At 35.4% G+C, this 17,018-nt stretch overlaps 1 protein-coding gene across 2 annotated transcripts in view; it reads right to left on the bottom strand.

Annotated features, from left to right (window-relative positions):
- The window catches only part of LOC149542335 (LRR receptor kinase SERK2-like), an 84,115-nt gene extending 68,105 nt beyond the window's left edge, over window positions 1-16,010 (bottom strand). The window contains exon 1 of one of the 2 annotated variants that reach the window (XM_089797307.1): window positions 15,693-16,010. In XM_089797307.1, coding sequence (XP_089653433.1) covers window positions 15,693-15,975 — 283 coding nt within the window. In that variant the 5' untranslated portion in view covers window positions 15,976-16,010. The remainder of the gene's footprint in view (window positions 1-15,692) is intronic. The other variant, XM_089797308.1, reaches the window with a different exon arrangement.
- Between the last annotated feature and the right edge of the window lie 1,008 nt (window positions 16,011-17,018).

The following is a 17,018-nucleotide window of genomic DNA, read 5'->3' as shown; positions in this document are numbered from 1 at the left end:
TTCACATTCTCAGCATACAAACATTACATACAAAGTCACTCTAACACCCAAGGAAAACGTCTTTCCTTTATACCGCTATCCTAGCCAAATTAGGTCAGCCTATAAGGGCTTTCCCAATTCACAATTATTACATAGGACCTCATTAAGAATTAAATTAAGATTCCCACACGTTACAATGCAATTTACAACTTCAAAATAATTCCCAACACAAAGTCAGATATCGGTGAACATATTGCACATTACACTTCAGCAAGCTTGCCAAAATGATCTTCAAGATGTGCTAACACAAACATATCATAACAAACATGTCTTGAGCCACAATCCAAGCTCGCTAACCTTAACTCCATCTCATTCATAAGATACAACTAAATCTCTGCAACCTGTTTTACTACACATTGGCCTGCCACTAGTCTTCACAAAATGATCTATACCTTATGAAATACTAAATCAAAACATACATGAATACAGATGTAGTATCTGAACACATTCCTCAACACGATCCTAAGCTTGCATCCTTAACCTGTTATAACCCAAGTTCGCTGCCCAATCCAACCTCTACAATGTACAGAATCCTTGTCTATAATGTGCCCAAACATATATATATCAATGACAAACTTATCATCGATGCAACACATAACCAACATATCCAAGTGTCAACCTCACAATAAGAATATTCCCACTTTCAAAGATATTATCACTTTTCCACCTAAAATGGAACTTCCACCTTTGGTGGACTTATCACTTGTCACATTTGGAGGGTGATCTACCTTTAGTGGACCTATGGCACTTTTACATTTCCACCTTTGGTGGGTGATATCTTGTCTCACTAAATATTGAATCATGCACTTGTCATCGTCTTATGCACTCCCATGTTATCATCTTGGTCTATTTAACTAGGGGGTCTCCTTTGTAATATTCAGTGAAGTGAATGTAGTTAATTAAAGTTGTTCTATTGCACTCTTGGTGAAAATACAATTTACTCTTGACACATTCATTGTCTCTTGTTATTGTTCTTTCAATTAGGTTTCTAGATCTGGGTGGCTTTCAACTTTGGTGGGTGTTAAGTTGTCTCTATGTCACACGTTTTGCTATTTTATTCTTGCATTGTCATCCTGATGATCGATCACAGAGTGTGATTTGAAACGTTGATGCTAAAAACACATACACAATTGAATCCAAAAACAAATTTTATTTCAAAACGATTGTAAAAATCTGAGTGTTAATAAAGACACTTGTCGTAATCTTATTTTCTCACCTTGGTCCATTCAACTAGAGGTCTCCTTTGTAATATTTCAGTGAAGTGAATTCAATTAATTCAAGCTATTCTACTGCATTCTTGTTTAGAATAGAATTTAATCTTGTCATATTCATTCTCTTTTGTTATTTTGATTTCCATTATGCATCTATATCTTGGGTGGTTAAATCCAGAGCCAAACCTTACAATCATCCTCCTTGTAGTCTTTGGCTTAGTATATTACTTCCTACACAAAATTGAGAAGTCTTATAAATAAGACAAATTTCTTAGGCATTAATATATTTTATATTGCAGGGGCATGGCAGACAAACACCTCACAACAATATTTGTGCAGCTTTTCCTCTTGTTGGCAATACATATATTTGTAGTTTTGACCCAAATCACCCTCTGTGAAGTAAAAGTTAAAGCAATTTGCATATGAAAAGACTGCATTTCTTCCTTTGCCTTATTGGATTGAACGAAATGAGAACCCAACATAGAGATGCCCTTGAAAAATGAGGGCATTCCTCTAAACTCCACAATGGAGCCAAAGAGAAATGAATAAAATGCTCAAACTTTTATTTTGTGCAATCAGACAAAAATAGAAATTCCTAAGCTTCACTATCCTGCATTGAAGCAGACAGCCTCTAGAACTTTGTCATAAACCCCGCCATCATGCATATAGAGAGAAATAACACTATTAAGAGAGGCTGGCCAAGAAGCTGGCCAACCTCTACATTAATCACTAAATCCAAACATGTGTTGTGAATATGTATATGTACATATGTATGTCTATAGATAGATAGGTAGATAGATATGTATGTATACATATATGCATATACATACATATCTCTATCTATCTATCTATCTATCCATATATACCTCTGTGTGTGTGTGTGTGTGTGTGTGTGTGTGTGTGTTAAGATATTTATGTATATACATACATACATACATACATATATTGAGGAGCTGTGATTACCAATTTATGATGATTCAGTGGGAACACTGAAACAGGAAACCCCAGCGTATTTAAGGCAGCAGCCATTACCAAAACTGATGCAGCAGTTATTAGAGCTATTATTATTATGTACAGGTGATCACCTGGAATAACTTAAGTATTAATACAGCTGCAATGTATTAGTGATTAACTCCCAAAAAATAGCAAGGAGCGATTTAGTTAATATTAACAAAGACATGATTAAAGGAGAAGATGTGATTAGTGTAAGCGAAGCGATGTGACAATTCTGCAGAGATATGGCCTTGGATAGGACAAGGCTTCTCCACTACAAAAGAAGGCTATATACATATCGAAGGACAAGCATTCATGGAAAGAATCGATTAAGAGTGGATATAAAGGAAAGTAAGATATAAGAACAAATCAACCAAATCAGCAGGGCAGATCAACCCAATCAGAAGACATATAATCAGATAGAAGTAGCAATAAGATCAATGGTGACAAATTAATGAGCAGGGGTAAGGTAGTGGTGATATTACTACTGAGCAGAGATAAAGAGGAAAGCAGCAATGAATGTAACTAAGCCAAGACAGAAATTAATGGCAGCATTTCATAGCTTAATGTGCAGCAGTTATGGAAGAGCAATGGTTATAATGAAAAAGGGGTTGTTGACAAAGGATATATCCATCAAAGAGACATCCCTCTTCAACGAAAGGTAAACATATATATAAGAAAAGACTTCCTTGAAGAGAGGTATTCAGCCAGGGATTGCCAGCACTGATCCATAAGAGCAGATAAGTTTTTCAGACATCATCAATCATTGGCAGCAAAATATGTACTTATAAACAACATCAATCCATCAAATAAGAGATCGATGAAGTGGATGAAACAACAGCGAAGAATCAAGTGTTGATCATCTAGCAGTTAGATACATATAACGAATCATTCAACTGTCAAAGGAACTAGAAATAAGATACATAACAGAACTGCAACAAGTCTGTCAAAAGGGTAAAAAGGGAATACATATTAAGGGAGAACAGCTTTAGGGCACCATGCTATGATGGCAAGTAGGGAAAACAACTAGTAGGGAACCCTATTGCAGTCTGAAAGTGAGAGAATGGCTAAGGTATCCAATTCTAATTTCCTTCGAACCCCTATAAAGAAACTATTGATAGCCCAAAAGATCTCCAACCATGAAAGAATGAGGGGGGATTTGTTAAAGATTTGGTAATTGTGAGAGAGCTCCTTCATACCTGTGTTAACCAATAATAGTTTGTGTGCATTAACAAAGGCTTCCACCTCAAACTTCTCTCATAAAGAAGAATGCATCAACAACATGAATAAGAATCACAATAGTGAGACTCTCTCAGCAAGAGCATCATTCTACACAATACCAAGCTTATCTCGAAAATAAGAAAACTTCACTCTAGGAAGTGGCTTGGTGAGAATGTTCAATGTCTGCTCTTTTGTGCAAATGTACTTGAGTTCTACTGCTTTCCTTTGAACCATATCTCTTAAATAATGATACTCGATTTCCACATGCTTGGTTCTATCATGAAAATCAGGATTAACCAAAAGCTTTACACAGCTTTGGTTGTTACAAAGAATCATTGTAGGTTCCAAAGGTTGTCAAATCAGTCCTGCAAGAAGCTTGTGAAGCCACAATGCTTCTCTTGCAGCCACACAAGATGCAACATATTCAGCTTTAGCTATAGTCTGAGCAAAACACACCAGGAAATTATAGTTGAACTTAGGCTAAAACAACCTTAAGAACTTTTACTATCAAGCACACATCTTACATCTGAATTAGAAAAACACTGCAAGTTCATCTCTTCACAAGAAGAATATCTCAGAACATATCTCACTGTACCATGTACATATCTCAAAATATGTTTGGCTAGTATTTCTGAACTGACTGAGAGTGTTAACAGCATAACATATATCAAGCTTAATATTAACCAAATTGGCAAATACATTAAAGAGCCAATTAATTGCTTGTATGTGGTGGGATCAACCACATTTGTATTGGCTGCAACCTCATGTAACCTTTTCAGATTTACTTCCGTTGAGAGTTGCGATGGACTCACAGTCTAACATACCAAATCTTTTCAAAGTATCAATAGCATATTCCCTTGACTCACAATAGCCTAATTTGCCCATTGCCATACTTCAAGTTCAAAGGAGTAGTGCATACAACCAAGATCTTTCATCTCAACTTCAGAAGCTAACTCCTTGCATTTAATAATGAGACCATCCTCATCGATGAAAAACAAATCATCAACATAAAGTACTAAGATTAAGGCTTTGATCATCTATTACCCTGAAATATAGTGTTGGATCAGCATCATTCTTTTGAAAGGCTCAATAAATAATGATCAATTCTCTCATACCATGCACATGGAGCTTATTTAAGGCCATACCAAGCTTTTGTCAATCTGTACACATGTGATTCCTTCTCATGATCACAAAAGCCTTTGGCTGCTCAACGAATACCTCTTCTTCAATTACCCCATTTAAGAATGTCTTCTTCACATCCATTTGCTGATGTATATAAAATGGGTCTTTATAGTTCTCATGTTGTAGGAATATTTCACATTTAATGTATAGTTTAATTGATTGTTAAATTGTATTATGATGGTTATAAGATATTGAAACATGGTTGAACTTTAAGGCTATCATCATACTAGTTTTTAAAATAATTTACATTGCAAAACTATTGGGATGAGTTGCCATTGGAAAAACAGTTTGACGACAAAGCAACTCTTTGGACACTAAGAGTAAGAGAAGAATAGTACATTAATAGAAAATTTTGAAGGTTTTTCTTTTTGCCCTTTCCTGTTTTATTGTGGCCCTCTTCTATGAGTATAGCCTCACCTAGTTTGAAGCTTTTCCTGCCATTGTGAATTTCTGGTAAGGTGTCTGTAGACTTTTTAATCCTTTACTAAGTCTGGTTGGTCTAAACCATTTCTTCTTTCCTCATTATTCTATTCCCTGGCTAGGTAGTAGTTTTGAAAGCATGTATTTGGCTGGCATTTCGCCAAGTTCTCTCAAGGTGGGGAAGCTTTCCCCTTTTGTTACTGTATCCTTAGAATGCATAGATTCTTAGGATGCCATAACTCAGGGAATGCATCCATCCTCAAGATCTATGATGGCTCTGTTCTTTGTGTTGTTCTGACCTTGTTCCCTTTTAAGTAGGTAATTTTAAAAGAGGGTTGAGATAAGTCTGTATCTTATATGTTCATGTGAAAAGAAAGTCTATATATTTCTTTGCAGCCAGAATAATAGATGTTATGGATTTATTCTTGATTATGAAATGATAAAAATATGTTTTATAAAGGGTAACTAATTGCTATGATTGTATAGAATTATATGATTATTTTATCTTTATTCCTCTTTGAATATACTAATATTAGATCTTAGTCAAGACCCAGAATCTTTCAGGTTGCATTGAAGGAAATTCGTAATCATCGTCTAGAGCAGGAATGAACCAAGAAGACAATAAGGATAAAATGAACACAAACTGTTCTTATTCAAGTATGAAGATATCCTTATATTATTATTTGGTGATAGGCCTTTTACCTATCAAAACAAAAACAAAAAACATTTTGATGGTTCAGAATTCTATATGTGGCAAATCAAACTATTGTTGATCCTTATTTAAAAGGATTTGTAGGATGTAGTAAGTGGAACAACAACAAGGCCAACTAATGTTAATGGAGGCTCAAAGGACTGTGAAGGATAGGAGATCGATAGCTTTAATTGGTCTTGGACTGTTAGATGCACACCTCTACCATATCAACCTAGCAAAGGCCTCAAAGGAAGTGTGGGAGAGTTTGAATTCTTGGTTTGGATCATAAGAAACAAGTGCAAGGATGAGTTTAACGCAGAGATTGTTTTAGCTAAAAATGATGGAAGTTGATAACATTGTTCAACATGTCAATAAGTTTTGATCCCCGTGGAATCAACTAGCTGGGATAAGTGCTAAGTAGATAATAAAAATTCAAGAGATTTTATTAAGAAGCATGCCTCCTAGTTATGGCAATGTATTGTTTCAATGTTAAACAAAGTAGATGCTACCCTAGAAGAATATCTACATTGATTAATGAAAGTGCTAAGGAAATTGACTCAACTATAGAGAAAATTACATATATGGGAAAAATAGGCCGAACCATTCCTCTACATCAAAGGAAATTTGTTTCTTCAAGAATAGAATTTTGTGCTACTATTGCAAGAAGGGATGCATTATTACAAATTGCACTAAATGTGCCAAGGATCTCCTTGATGACAAGCCAAATACAAGTAAGGTATTGGCTCTAAATGATGAAGAATGCCTTTTTGAGGTGGTTAATAAAGACCCTCCACACAAAAAATAGTGAGTCGTATATTTCCTAAATCAAATAAAATGTTCATGTTTGTGATTGGAAGTGTTTGTCCCCAACCAAATTGTTAGTTGCTTGTGAATGGATGTATTAGTCACCATTCACAAGATGATGTAAGTAATTGGGTGTGTTTGTCACCAATCACTAATATTCATTGGTTGTGAATTGATGTGTACGTTCCCATCTGTTAGATAATGTCAATGAGTGGAAATGTTTGTCCCCAATCACAAGATTTGGTGATTAGGATTGGATGTGTGTCCCCCCAATAATAATTCTTGTGAGTGGATGTGTCTGCCTTATACATAACCTTGATTATAGATGTGTTTGTCCCTATCCAAATTTGATGTATGACCTTGGATGTGTCAGTTCCTATCCTTGGATCCATGGGTGTAGGTGGTTGTCCCTATCCTTGGATTAAAGTATAGTGTGTATAGTGAGAATAGGTCCACTATTACTTGCCAAAATTAGATGTGCATATCCCTGTTCATATCTTATGTTTAACTGCTAAATGTGACCATCAAACATCTGTATTGTTGGTCCACTATCCACATTTGGAGAATGATGCATTATTGGGCAGCACTGGAAATATTCCATCATAGAAGGCATAAAATAATAATTTTGTAGGTCCGTTATAGTTTGTTGTACAAGTTATTGTATTAGTGGTACATGTGTTGAGTTGTAAAACAACTCAATATATTTGGGAAATTTGTTTTGAAAGTTTCCTATAGTGTAGGTGATTAAATTATTGTATGAGTGTGATGCTTCTAACTGAAAAATATAAAGCGCAATATTTTCTTATATTTTATTTTTGTTGCTTGCCTTATTCTCACTAAAATATTAATTATTTCTACATATCTCCTTGTTTTCTACATCTCTTTATGCAACTCCCCTTCGACATCAATAATAAAGGGCAATCCAAAACTCTGATTTGAAAATTAAAATACCCTTGCATGAAGACTCAACCTTGGACATTTAGAGGAAGAAGTTGCTATTACTCCTAGCTTGTGCCTAAGAAGGTTAAATGTCTCCTTGGGGAGGTTTGGCAAAGATATTTGCAATTTGATTCTTTGTAGCCACATGCTTCAATTTGACCTCTTCTTGAATAACTTTCTCCTCAAAAAGCGATACTCAATTGATATGTTGGGATTCTTTGAGATATTGAGTGTACTTGTGCTATCACAAAGAATGGGGATATGATTATTATACTCCAATTGGGTATCCTTCGGGGTGTTCATGTTAATATGGCTATGGTCAGATTCTTTTAGGCATATAGATAACATAAAGGTTGTGATATAATAAGTATACTGGTCATTGTTGATAATATAATAATTATATTAATCATATAATTATTATATTATTGTTGTTATAATTATTATATTAGATTATATAATTATCAAGGTAATATAATTGGTATATACTAATTATAATTATATTGATTATATTGTAATTATATTTGTTGTGATAATATAATTATATTATATTCTTGTAATAATATTATTATATTATCACAATAACATAATTATGTATTGATATATAATTTATTGATATATAAATTATATGAGATATATATAATTAATTGTTGAGGCCAACTTGGAAGAGTGGCATCCCTTAGTGAAGGGGCACCTTTGTTTGGTATAAAGGAAGAATCCATCTTCCTCTCAACAAAAAAAAATGAAAATAGATATCACACACAATTTGCTTTACTGAGAACTAGCAATGCTCGGGGAAGACAATCATGTAGTCTATGGCTAAGAGGACAAATCAGTGCTTGTGGTTAAATGAGCATAGAAAAACAATATGGTATCAAAGAAAAGCTTGGGAGGAATAATTGGGCACAAAGAAGGAAGAAAATGTCTGAGTCTATGTGCCTTCATGTGCAATACAAACAAACTTTCCAATTTATTAGCAAAGATTTAATATCCACTTGTGAATAGATAGAACGAATTGATGTTTAGATGTCTCTTGCCTCAACTTGATGCTTTCAAAACACTTGTGTTGTTCTGTAATGACAATTCTTTCTATCAAACAATTCCTTCCTCTATGTCGTCAAAAGCATTATTGAACTTTTGTATGTGTTTGTATGTGTTGGTAGGTGGTCTCTATGGAATGTTGTTCAATGGCCCAGATAAAACCTCTTGTCACCTTAAATCGAAAGACAGGTTGCTCTCGATATCACATAAAAACAAGGCTTCAATATCTATCACTACTAGATTTGTCCTTATGACTGGTCTTTTAGTCATCTACGATGTTAGTACTACAAAGTATTTGCTCTGTTTGGAAGATTTGCCTTCACCTATTTCGTTATAAAGTAAAATAGAAGGATATTGTTTTCAAATGCTTGCCAATGCTGAGAATAGTACCCAATCCAATTGAATTTGTCGTTGGACTCACTGGATAGGCTATGACTTGTGCCATGATTTATTACAACACATTTGACACTGATACATTCATACTATCGCCTGTATCATTGGTGCAATCTGTTAATATATTTGGTTAAATATATTATGCAAGAGATTATTGTTCAGTTAAACCAATCTATGTGCTATACTTCAAAGTTGTGGCAGTGACTATATTTCAGATTATTATACAATGCGATACCAACGAATGAAGTGTTGCTAATCACACGGAACCTACAAAGACATTAGGTTGTCTTATGACCATTGGAAAACTAGTCTTGGACAAGACAACAAGATTAGAGCTATTTTATCATATCATATATCGTCTACCATCTCTTTCAACACAAGATTTGGACTGGTACAATTGAGATTTTGTAGGGTGGTGGATCTGGATACAGAAATTATTTGCAGAGGTGCTCGGTGAAAGAAGGATGATCTATTTTCCATAGACTTGATGAGGTTCAGACAATATAAGACAATTTGACCAAGAAAAAGATAAATATTAAGTACATATCGAACCAGCTGATATAAAAACATTGATGTAACTTAGAGCAATATAGAAGCCAAGTAGTTTGTATTTGACATCATGTGGATTGGATGACTTGGTTCTCTCTGTAATACAAGCATATAACTAAAAACCAGTAGAAACAAATATTTACCAGAAACTTACATCATCACTAGAGAGTGATATACATATCTTGGGTAACTGAAGATTTATATAAAAATATCAGGTTGTTGAGTGCATTGTTTCATGCCAGTTAGAGGAAATTTTGATCCTACAATACACTAAAGGAGGAAGTCCATCAAATTCCAAGGTTGACTTCAGAATTCTCTTTATCGGATCATCATGAGTAGTACAAATCAAAGAAAGGAGAAAAAAGTTGCAAGTTGTGGGTTCACTTCTGCAGTGAATGTGGGAGACAACATTGCTGGGAATATATGTGTTAAGTGATATTATGAATATTTAGACATTGTCTTGCTATATCTAGAGGAGTTTGAAGGCATCATTGAGCAGAGTTGTGGAGATTGGTGTATTATTCATTTCTAGCATCTAGGAGAATGTTTGTGAGGATTCTTTTGATAGTTTAGTATATGGCATACTACAACAAAGAAAGAAGAATTGCTACCGTTGAATCTTAGAACAAATGCCATTAAGTGTTGACGATCTGTGGTATGTCATTGGAACTTCAGATTGGCTCACCGCTAATATTAATAATTTTGAGTGTTGAAAAAGACAAAGGATGCAAACTTGATCAGGTCTTATGGATACCATTGTGCAATACTAGCCACGGGAGACGCCCGTTATCAAGATCGCAATTCCTTGATGAATCATAATTGTTGATAATTGGCTTGATCTTGAAAGACACACCTTGCTGTCATAAGGTTGAGTTGATGGCATACATCTAGATCAGTTTCTTCAAAGAAATAGAATTAAAATTTAGAGGGAGTCTGACAATCTGTTAGAGGCAACCTTGGACGAAGAGGTCAAGAGGTTGATGCAAGGTCTTGAGATTCAAAAGGAGCACCTAGAGGATATTCTTCATTTGATTTATGAGGATCTTGGTCATATTGCTTCAAAGAGAGTAGACCATGTCAAGATGGCTTCTCTACTGATTAGTTAGAGGACCATGATTCATAGGATGGAGGCACATGGCTTAAAGGCCTTTATGTGGACACCTAGGTCATGATATCCCTAGATAAATAGATACTTGGTGAGCTTGGGATTCATCAAGAGTGATGCACACTCCAACCCTTTGTTTCTTCTCAAAACAAAGGATTCTGGAGGTCAAATATAACTATATTAGAAATATTGTGCAAAGGAATGCTATTCAATTGATGTACATTAGCACTGATGATCAAACGACTAATATTCTCACCAAGCCCTTGCTTAAGAGAAGTTTGTGCATATTTGAAACAAGCTTGGAATTGTGGAGAATGAAGCCCTTGTTGAGAGGGAGTCTTAGCATCAATGGATTCTCAAGATGTACTACAATTAATTCTTCTCTATGAGGGAGAAGTTTGAGGTGCAATCCCTTGTTAATGAACTCTTCTATGTGAGGGAAAAGTTTGAGCTGCAATCCCTTGTTAATAAATTCTTCTCCGTGAGAGAGAAGTTTGAAGTGAAAGCCTTATTATTGCACTCTTTTCCTTCTCTATGAGGGAGAAGTTTGAGGTGAAAACCCATATTCAACCCACTAGGAGTAGCTATGATGAATTCACACTTGGGGAGTAGCCATGGTTGATGACAAGTAAGAGAATCCATGACTTAGTATTCTTCTCTATAAGGGAGAAGTCTGAGGTGAAATATGTTGTTACACCCTCTGGGAGCAGCTATGGTCCACCCACCCTTGGGGTAGCCATGATGGAGGTCATGTGAGATACTCCATTACTCAATAGTTGTGTTGATTCACCCTCTGGGAGTAGCTATGGTGAATGTCATGATGAGATGGTGACATTGCGTTAAGTGATATTGTGATGGGCACTGGTGCACTTATTCTTTCCACCCTCTATGAGTAGCTATAGTGGATGTCATGTGAGAACCTCAATGACTTAAAACATGTGTTTGTTCATCCTGGAGGAGTAGCCATGATGAACATCATGTTGAGTGATTATGTGATGAGTACTTGTGTTCATTCACATTTCCATTCGTGGGAGTAGCCATGATGAACCCACCCTCTAGGAGTAGCCACGGTATATAGTACTTCATAACTTAGTAACTGACAAGAATTCTTCCCTCGCTAAGAGGGAGTGTTAATGTTATTGTTGCTATGGTCTGATTCCTTTAGGCCAACACAAATAACATAAAGACTGTGATAATATACTTATTGTGATATCATTATTATTGATAATATAATAATTATATTGATAAAAATGATTTTATTAAGTAATATAATTATCGTGGTAATATAATCATTATAATTATATTTATTGTCATAATATAATTATATTGTATTTAATAATTTATTGAGATAATATAGTTATATTATATTTATTGTCAGAGTATAATTATATTTATTGTGATAATATAATTGGTATATACTTATTATAATTATATTGGTAATACAATAATATTTTTGTTGTGACAATATAATTATATTATATTTATTGTGATATATAATTACATTATCACAATAATATTAATAAATATTAATTGTATAATTGGTTAATATATAAATTATATAAGAATGTATAATTAATTATTGGGGCCAACTTGAAAGAATAGTGTCCCTTGATGAAGGGGTAGCTCTGATTGGTATAATGGAAGAATGCATCTTCCCCTCTCAACAAAAAAGATGAATACAGATATCACGTACAATCTGCTTTATTGAGAATAAGCAGTGCTTGAGGGAGACAGCCTTGATTTCTCTATGGCCGGGAGGGCAAATCGGTGCCCATGGTTAAACGAGCACAAAAAAACAACACAGGGTCTGCTTCATCCATGGCACTTGAGTACAACATGATACACCTGCAATGTATTTTGTCTCTGCAATGGAAAATGAAACTGAATCCTTCTTACTGTGCCATGAAACCAGTTATCTCCAAAGAAAAATGTTCCACCACTGGAATTTTCCTGCCATCAGCACATCCTACCCAATCAGCATTTGTGCATGAAACTACAGGGAAATAATCACTCCAAGGACACCATAAACCACAATCCCTCGAACTCTTCAAGTATTTGAATATCCGTTTTACTATGTTCACATATATTTCTTTTGGAGATGCTTGAAATCTGGCCACCATGCACATTGTTTGCATGATATCAGGCCTAGATGCAATAAAATACAATACAATAAAATTCCAATCATGGATCTATACAAATATAGATCCATATAGGAGATTTGTTTTCTGTACTTAGTTGAAAACCTGTCACTATGGGTGTACTGATTAGTTTGCAGTCTGCCATCTTGAACCTTTTCAGCATCTCTTTACATACTTGGTTTTGGCAAATGAAAATAACTTTATCAAACCGAGCAATCTGCAAACCAAGGAAAAATGATATTCACCTAGCGTGGACATTTCAAATTCTTTCTACACTTTGTGCAAACTCCTTGTAAATTTTGTCACCACTTCCACCAAAGATGATATCATCAACTAATACAACCACAATCAAATAATGATCATGGTTTGATATATAGATTGCTACCTACGATGCCTCTTCTGAAATCCTTTTTGTAAAAAGTATGAAACTCATCTAGAATACCAAGCTCTAGGGGCCTGTTCGAGTCCATGTATTGCTTTCTTCAATATGGTAATGTCCAATTATTAGATTGTTCAGGGTTTTATCTAATTTCTTATGATTCAAAGTGCAAGTGACTTTCAGGTATAGATCAAATAATGATCATGGTTTGATATATAGATTGCTACCTACGATGCCTCTTCTGAAATCCTTTCTGTAAAAAGTATGAAACTCATCTAGAATACCAAGCTTTAGGGGCCTGTTTGAGTCAATGTATTGCTTTCTTCAATTTGGCAATGTCCCATTATCAGATTGTTTAGGGTTTTATCTAATTTCTTATGATTCAAAGTGCAAGCGACTTTCAGGTATAGATGCAGCTGAGTTATCTTTACAAACATTTAAATAAACTTTGATTTGCCATAAAGTATCATTTCAGACAGCAATTAAAGATGTTGGAGGAGATTTTGGTGTGCGGTGCAGAAAAGAAAAAAATTTAGTTGAAAAGATAAATTGCATTCCATCTCAAAACCAATGCACAAATATAGCTGGTAAACTGAACATTGGTGCAGCTGCAAAGAAGATATAATTAGAGCCATACGAAAACTTGGGATGATAGTTTGGTATATATTTAATACTCCTATAACTGGGTAGTTTGTGCTTTACAATTTTTTTTACCACACAAGACCTGTTTTGGGTGTCTTTCAATCAACTAAATCTCGTCACATACAAGTAACATGCAATGGAGAACTGAATTCAGAGATTCACAAGGCTGAAAGTTTCAAAAAAAAAAAAAATCAGCGAATTTATTTCCCTGATAGGGAGAAGTTGAGAGAGTCTCGGGACAAGAATAGGAAATGAGATGACAGCACCATGTAGACCATAAGTTTGAGGTAAGAGGTAGAATTTCGTTGGATGTGGGTAAGTAGAGACTTGCAGGGCAGGCAAAGGAACTTCTATTATGGCCCACTTAATCATGAAATATAAAATATCATCTACACAATGTTAACACAAGGTAAACCCCAAAAGCATCATAATTTACTAGCATACAAGTGAGATCATTCCTGCTTTACAGGTAACAAATCAATAGCCTCCTAAATCTGTCTGATCCTACCTTTAAACCAAGAACTGCTTTAACAATTCTCATTTTTCATTATTATGCAGATCCTATTAAGGAAATTACTAAAGTGCATCTCATGAGATACTTAGATGAACTGAGGCCTACACCATGACCAGAAGAAAAAAAGACATGGTTTAAGTAAACCAGAAAATGCATGGATAAACGTAATATTTACTTGAATTCTTGCCCCATAATAAACAAAGACACGGAAGCTTTTTTTTAGATAAGTTCCACCACTGCGTATCAGGTAAAATGCTACGGATTAAAAAAACAAGATCTTGAAGAGTTCAATCCTAGGTATGTTTATCAACGAAAGCATATAAAGCAGCCAATATTATGTAGAAAGACAAGATTTTATTACTCAACTAAGAAACAATTCTCATCAACTTAAATGCAAAATATGGAGGTGGAAAAGACCTGAAGAAACATGGGATAAAAAGGAGAGTATTTTTGCAACACAGGGACAGTGGAATCAGATACTTCATTATGGATTGTAATGCCTTCAAGGACATTAGGAACAAACATGCCAATATAATGACACATGTTAATTAGCACATTTCATTCACCGAGATAACTTTTGAGAAGATAGGAATGCTTTTAATCTCCTTGAGTGGGAAAAGGACTGAAATGTAGAAGACCAAAACCATAGGCTATTTGCAGCATCCAAGACATTGAAAGACCTACCCATCTATCTATCTATTAGCTGTGAAGCCTATATATGGTATTGCTTGGGAGTTTTCAACACATCCTACGGTTTCTCCCCAAGCGAGTTATATTGCATGAACCAGCTAAGATACACCATAAAACCGAAAGACAATCCACACTTTACTACAGAGCTATTCTTCCTCAAACAAGCTATGAACTAGCTAGGAACCCATCTTAAGACCCGCTCTAGATTACCGCTGAGCTACTTCCCCTCAAACATATTATTTGCCCTGAATTATCTAAGATTCAGACCTAAGACCTCAGTATTACAACTAAGCTATCTTCCCATATTCCAGGAATTATCTAGGACTCAAACCGAAGACTTCAGGATTACAACAGAGCTATTCTTCCTATCCTACTTTCCAAAGCAAACTAGGACTTGACTCTGAAACCTCAGCTACCTTCCATAACCGGCTCTCCCCCCGAACATTCAATTTTCTGTCAACCAACTACAACTCAACCCAAAGGCCTCGGGATACTCTTTGCTCTTCCACAGAGCTCCTCTCCCCTTCCACTAACCCGTCCTTCCAACACAACACTTCAAACTCTCAAGCAATCATCTCCTCGATTCATTCAATTCACCTCCATTTTCACAGTACATCCAGAGAAAAAAGCTTCAAAGCAAAATACAGTACAAATTGCCTCAGTCTTTACATCAAACAACAAAAACAGGGCCCAAAAATGCGGACATTTCTGAGACGAGATCTTTAAAAGTTCTCGATTACTCACCAATGGAACAGCCTCGAGGTTGTAGGCAGCACAGTAACAGTAGGATGGAGCATCGGGCGAAAGATTCACAGTCAAAGTCAGGCACTGTGCTCTGTGCGCTCTGCAGGTCTAAATGGACAGGCAGAACAGAGAATTCAACAAATAAATATCCCCGCAGTGAGAATCCTCCACGGCCGAAAGTGTTCCTGACGTGACGGGACAACGAGCGAGCCCTTGAGCTGCTCCGCCATTGTACCACCGCTCCGCCGCCGCCAAAGACGACGATGGACATGCTGGTCAACATTCATCGTTACACGCAAATTTATCTTTAATCTTCTTTGATTGTTCTTCCACGGACTCGTTCCTTATTTTAAACCGTTTCCCAGAAGAAGACACGTGGGAATACGTCAGTCGTCAAGACGGCTGCCAACCTATCTCGCTGTCAGATGACGTGGAAAGTGATGGGAGGCCCGGAGGAAATCTGGTCCGTCGATTCGGATTCACGTGAGGATCATGAGGCGGACTAAAGGGGATAATGGCTTTGTAGGGAATGTAAATAGGAAAAAAAAAGATAAAAAGGGAAAACCTTGTCTGTCGGGTTGTCATACAAGAAGAGGAGATTACGGTGGATTTGTCAACTATGTGATTAATGTGTAGGTCCCAATTGTATCAGCTATGAGTGTGATTTCGATTGATTGGGGGCATGCAGGATTATAATGTTTTATACTTTTAGTTGCATGTGTTAGTCCAAATCTATTTGTGTTATGACATGAAACAAATTGTTAAGATAAGATAAGGGAGGGTGGGGTTGGTTATTCTTTTTGCTTTCAAGCATAAAGTCTATTTATTTAATTGTTTTTTGTTCTTTGGTTTTTTTTTTCAATAGTGAGAGATGTTTAAGGACTCCAATTGAGGAAGGACAAGGTTGGTGAGGCTTTTATATGAAGGATATTATATCATTTGTATAGAGTGTTATTTATGTAATATGAGAGTATAGGTTTATTTTGCAAATTCTTTGGTTAAGAATGAAGATTAAGGGATGTCTGATTTGATTGTTGGTGTATTTATTGAGAATCATTTAACTTCACTAGCAGATCAAGGATCCATTACCAAGAGTTACAATTTTAATGGAATGGCTTATAATGCTCATGTTAGTAACATGGTTCAACATTACACTCTAATCTTGTGCACCAATCCATCTTGAAATAAGGATTAAGAGATCTATTTGTTAGTTTGTAGAAAAGATTATTGAATTAAGTGTCTAATTTGGAGATGCAGTGCACATGGTCTAAATCAAAGTCATAGTTTTTTTTTTTTTAACATTTTTATGTGATGACTACGATGTCT

This window comes from Cupressus sempervirens, chromosome 8 (genome assembly GCF_028749045.1).
Source record: "Cupressus sempervirens isolate cs-2001-9-10 chromosome 8, ASM2874904v1, whole genome shotgun sequence".
Classification (NCBI taxonomy): Eukaryota; Viridiplantae; Streptophyta; class Pinopsida; order Cupressales; family Cupressaceae; genus Cupressus; species Cupressus sempervirens.
The sequence above is the reverse complement of the archived record's forward strand: the minus strand, read 5'-3'. Positions and strand labels throughout refer to the sequence as shown.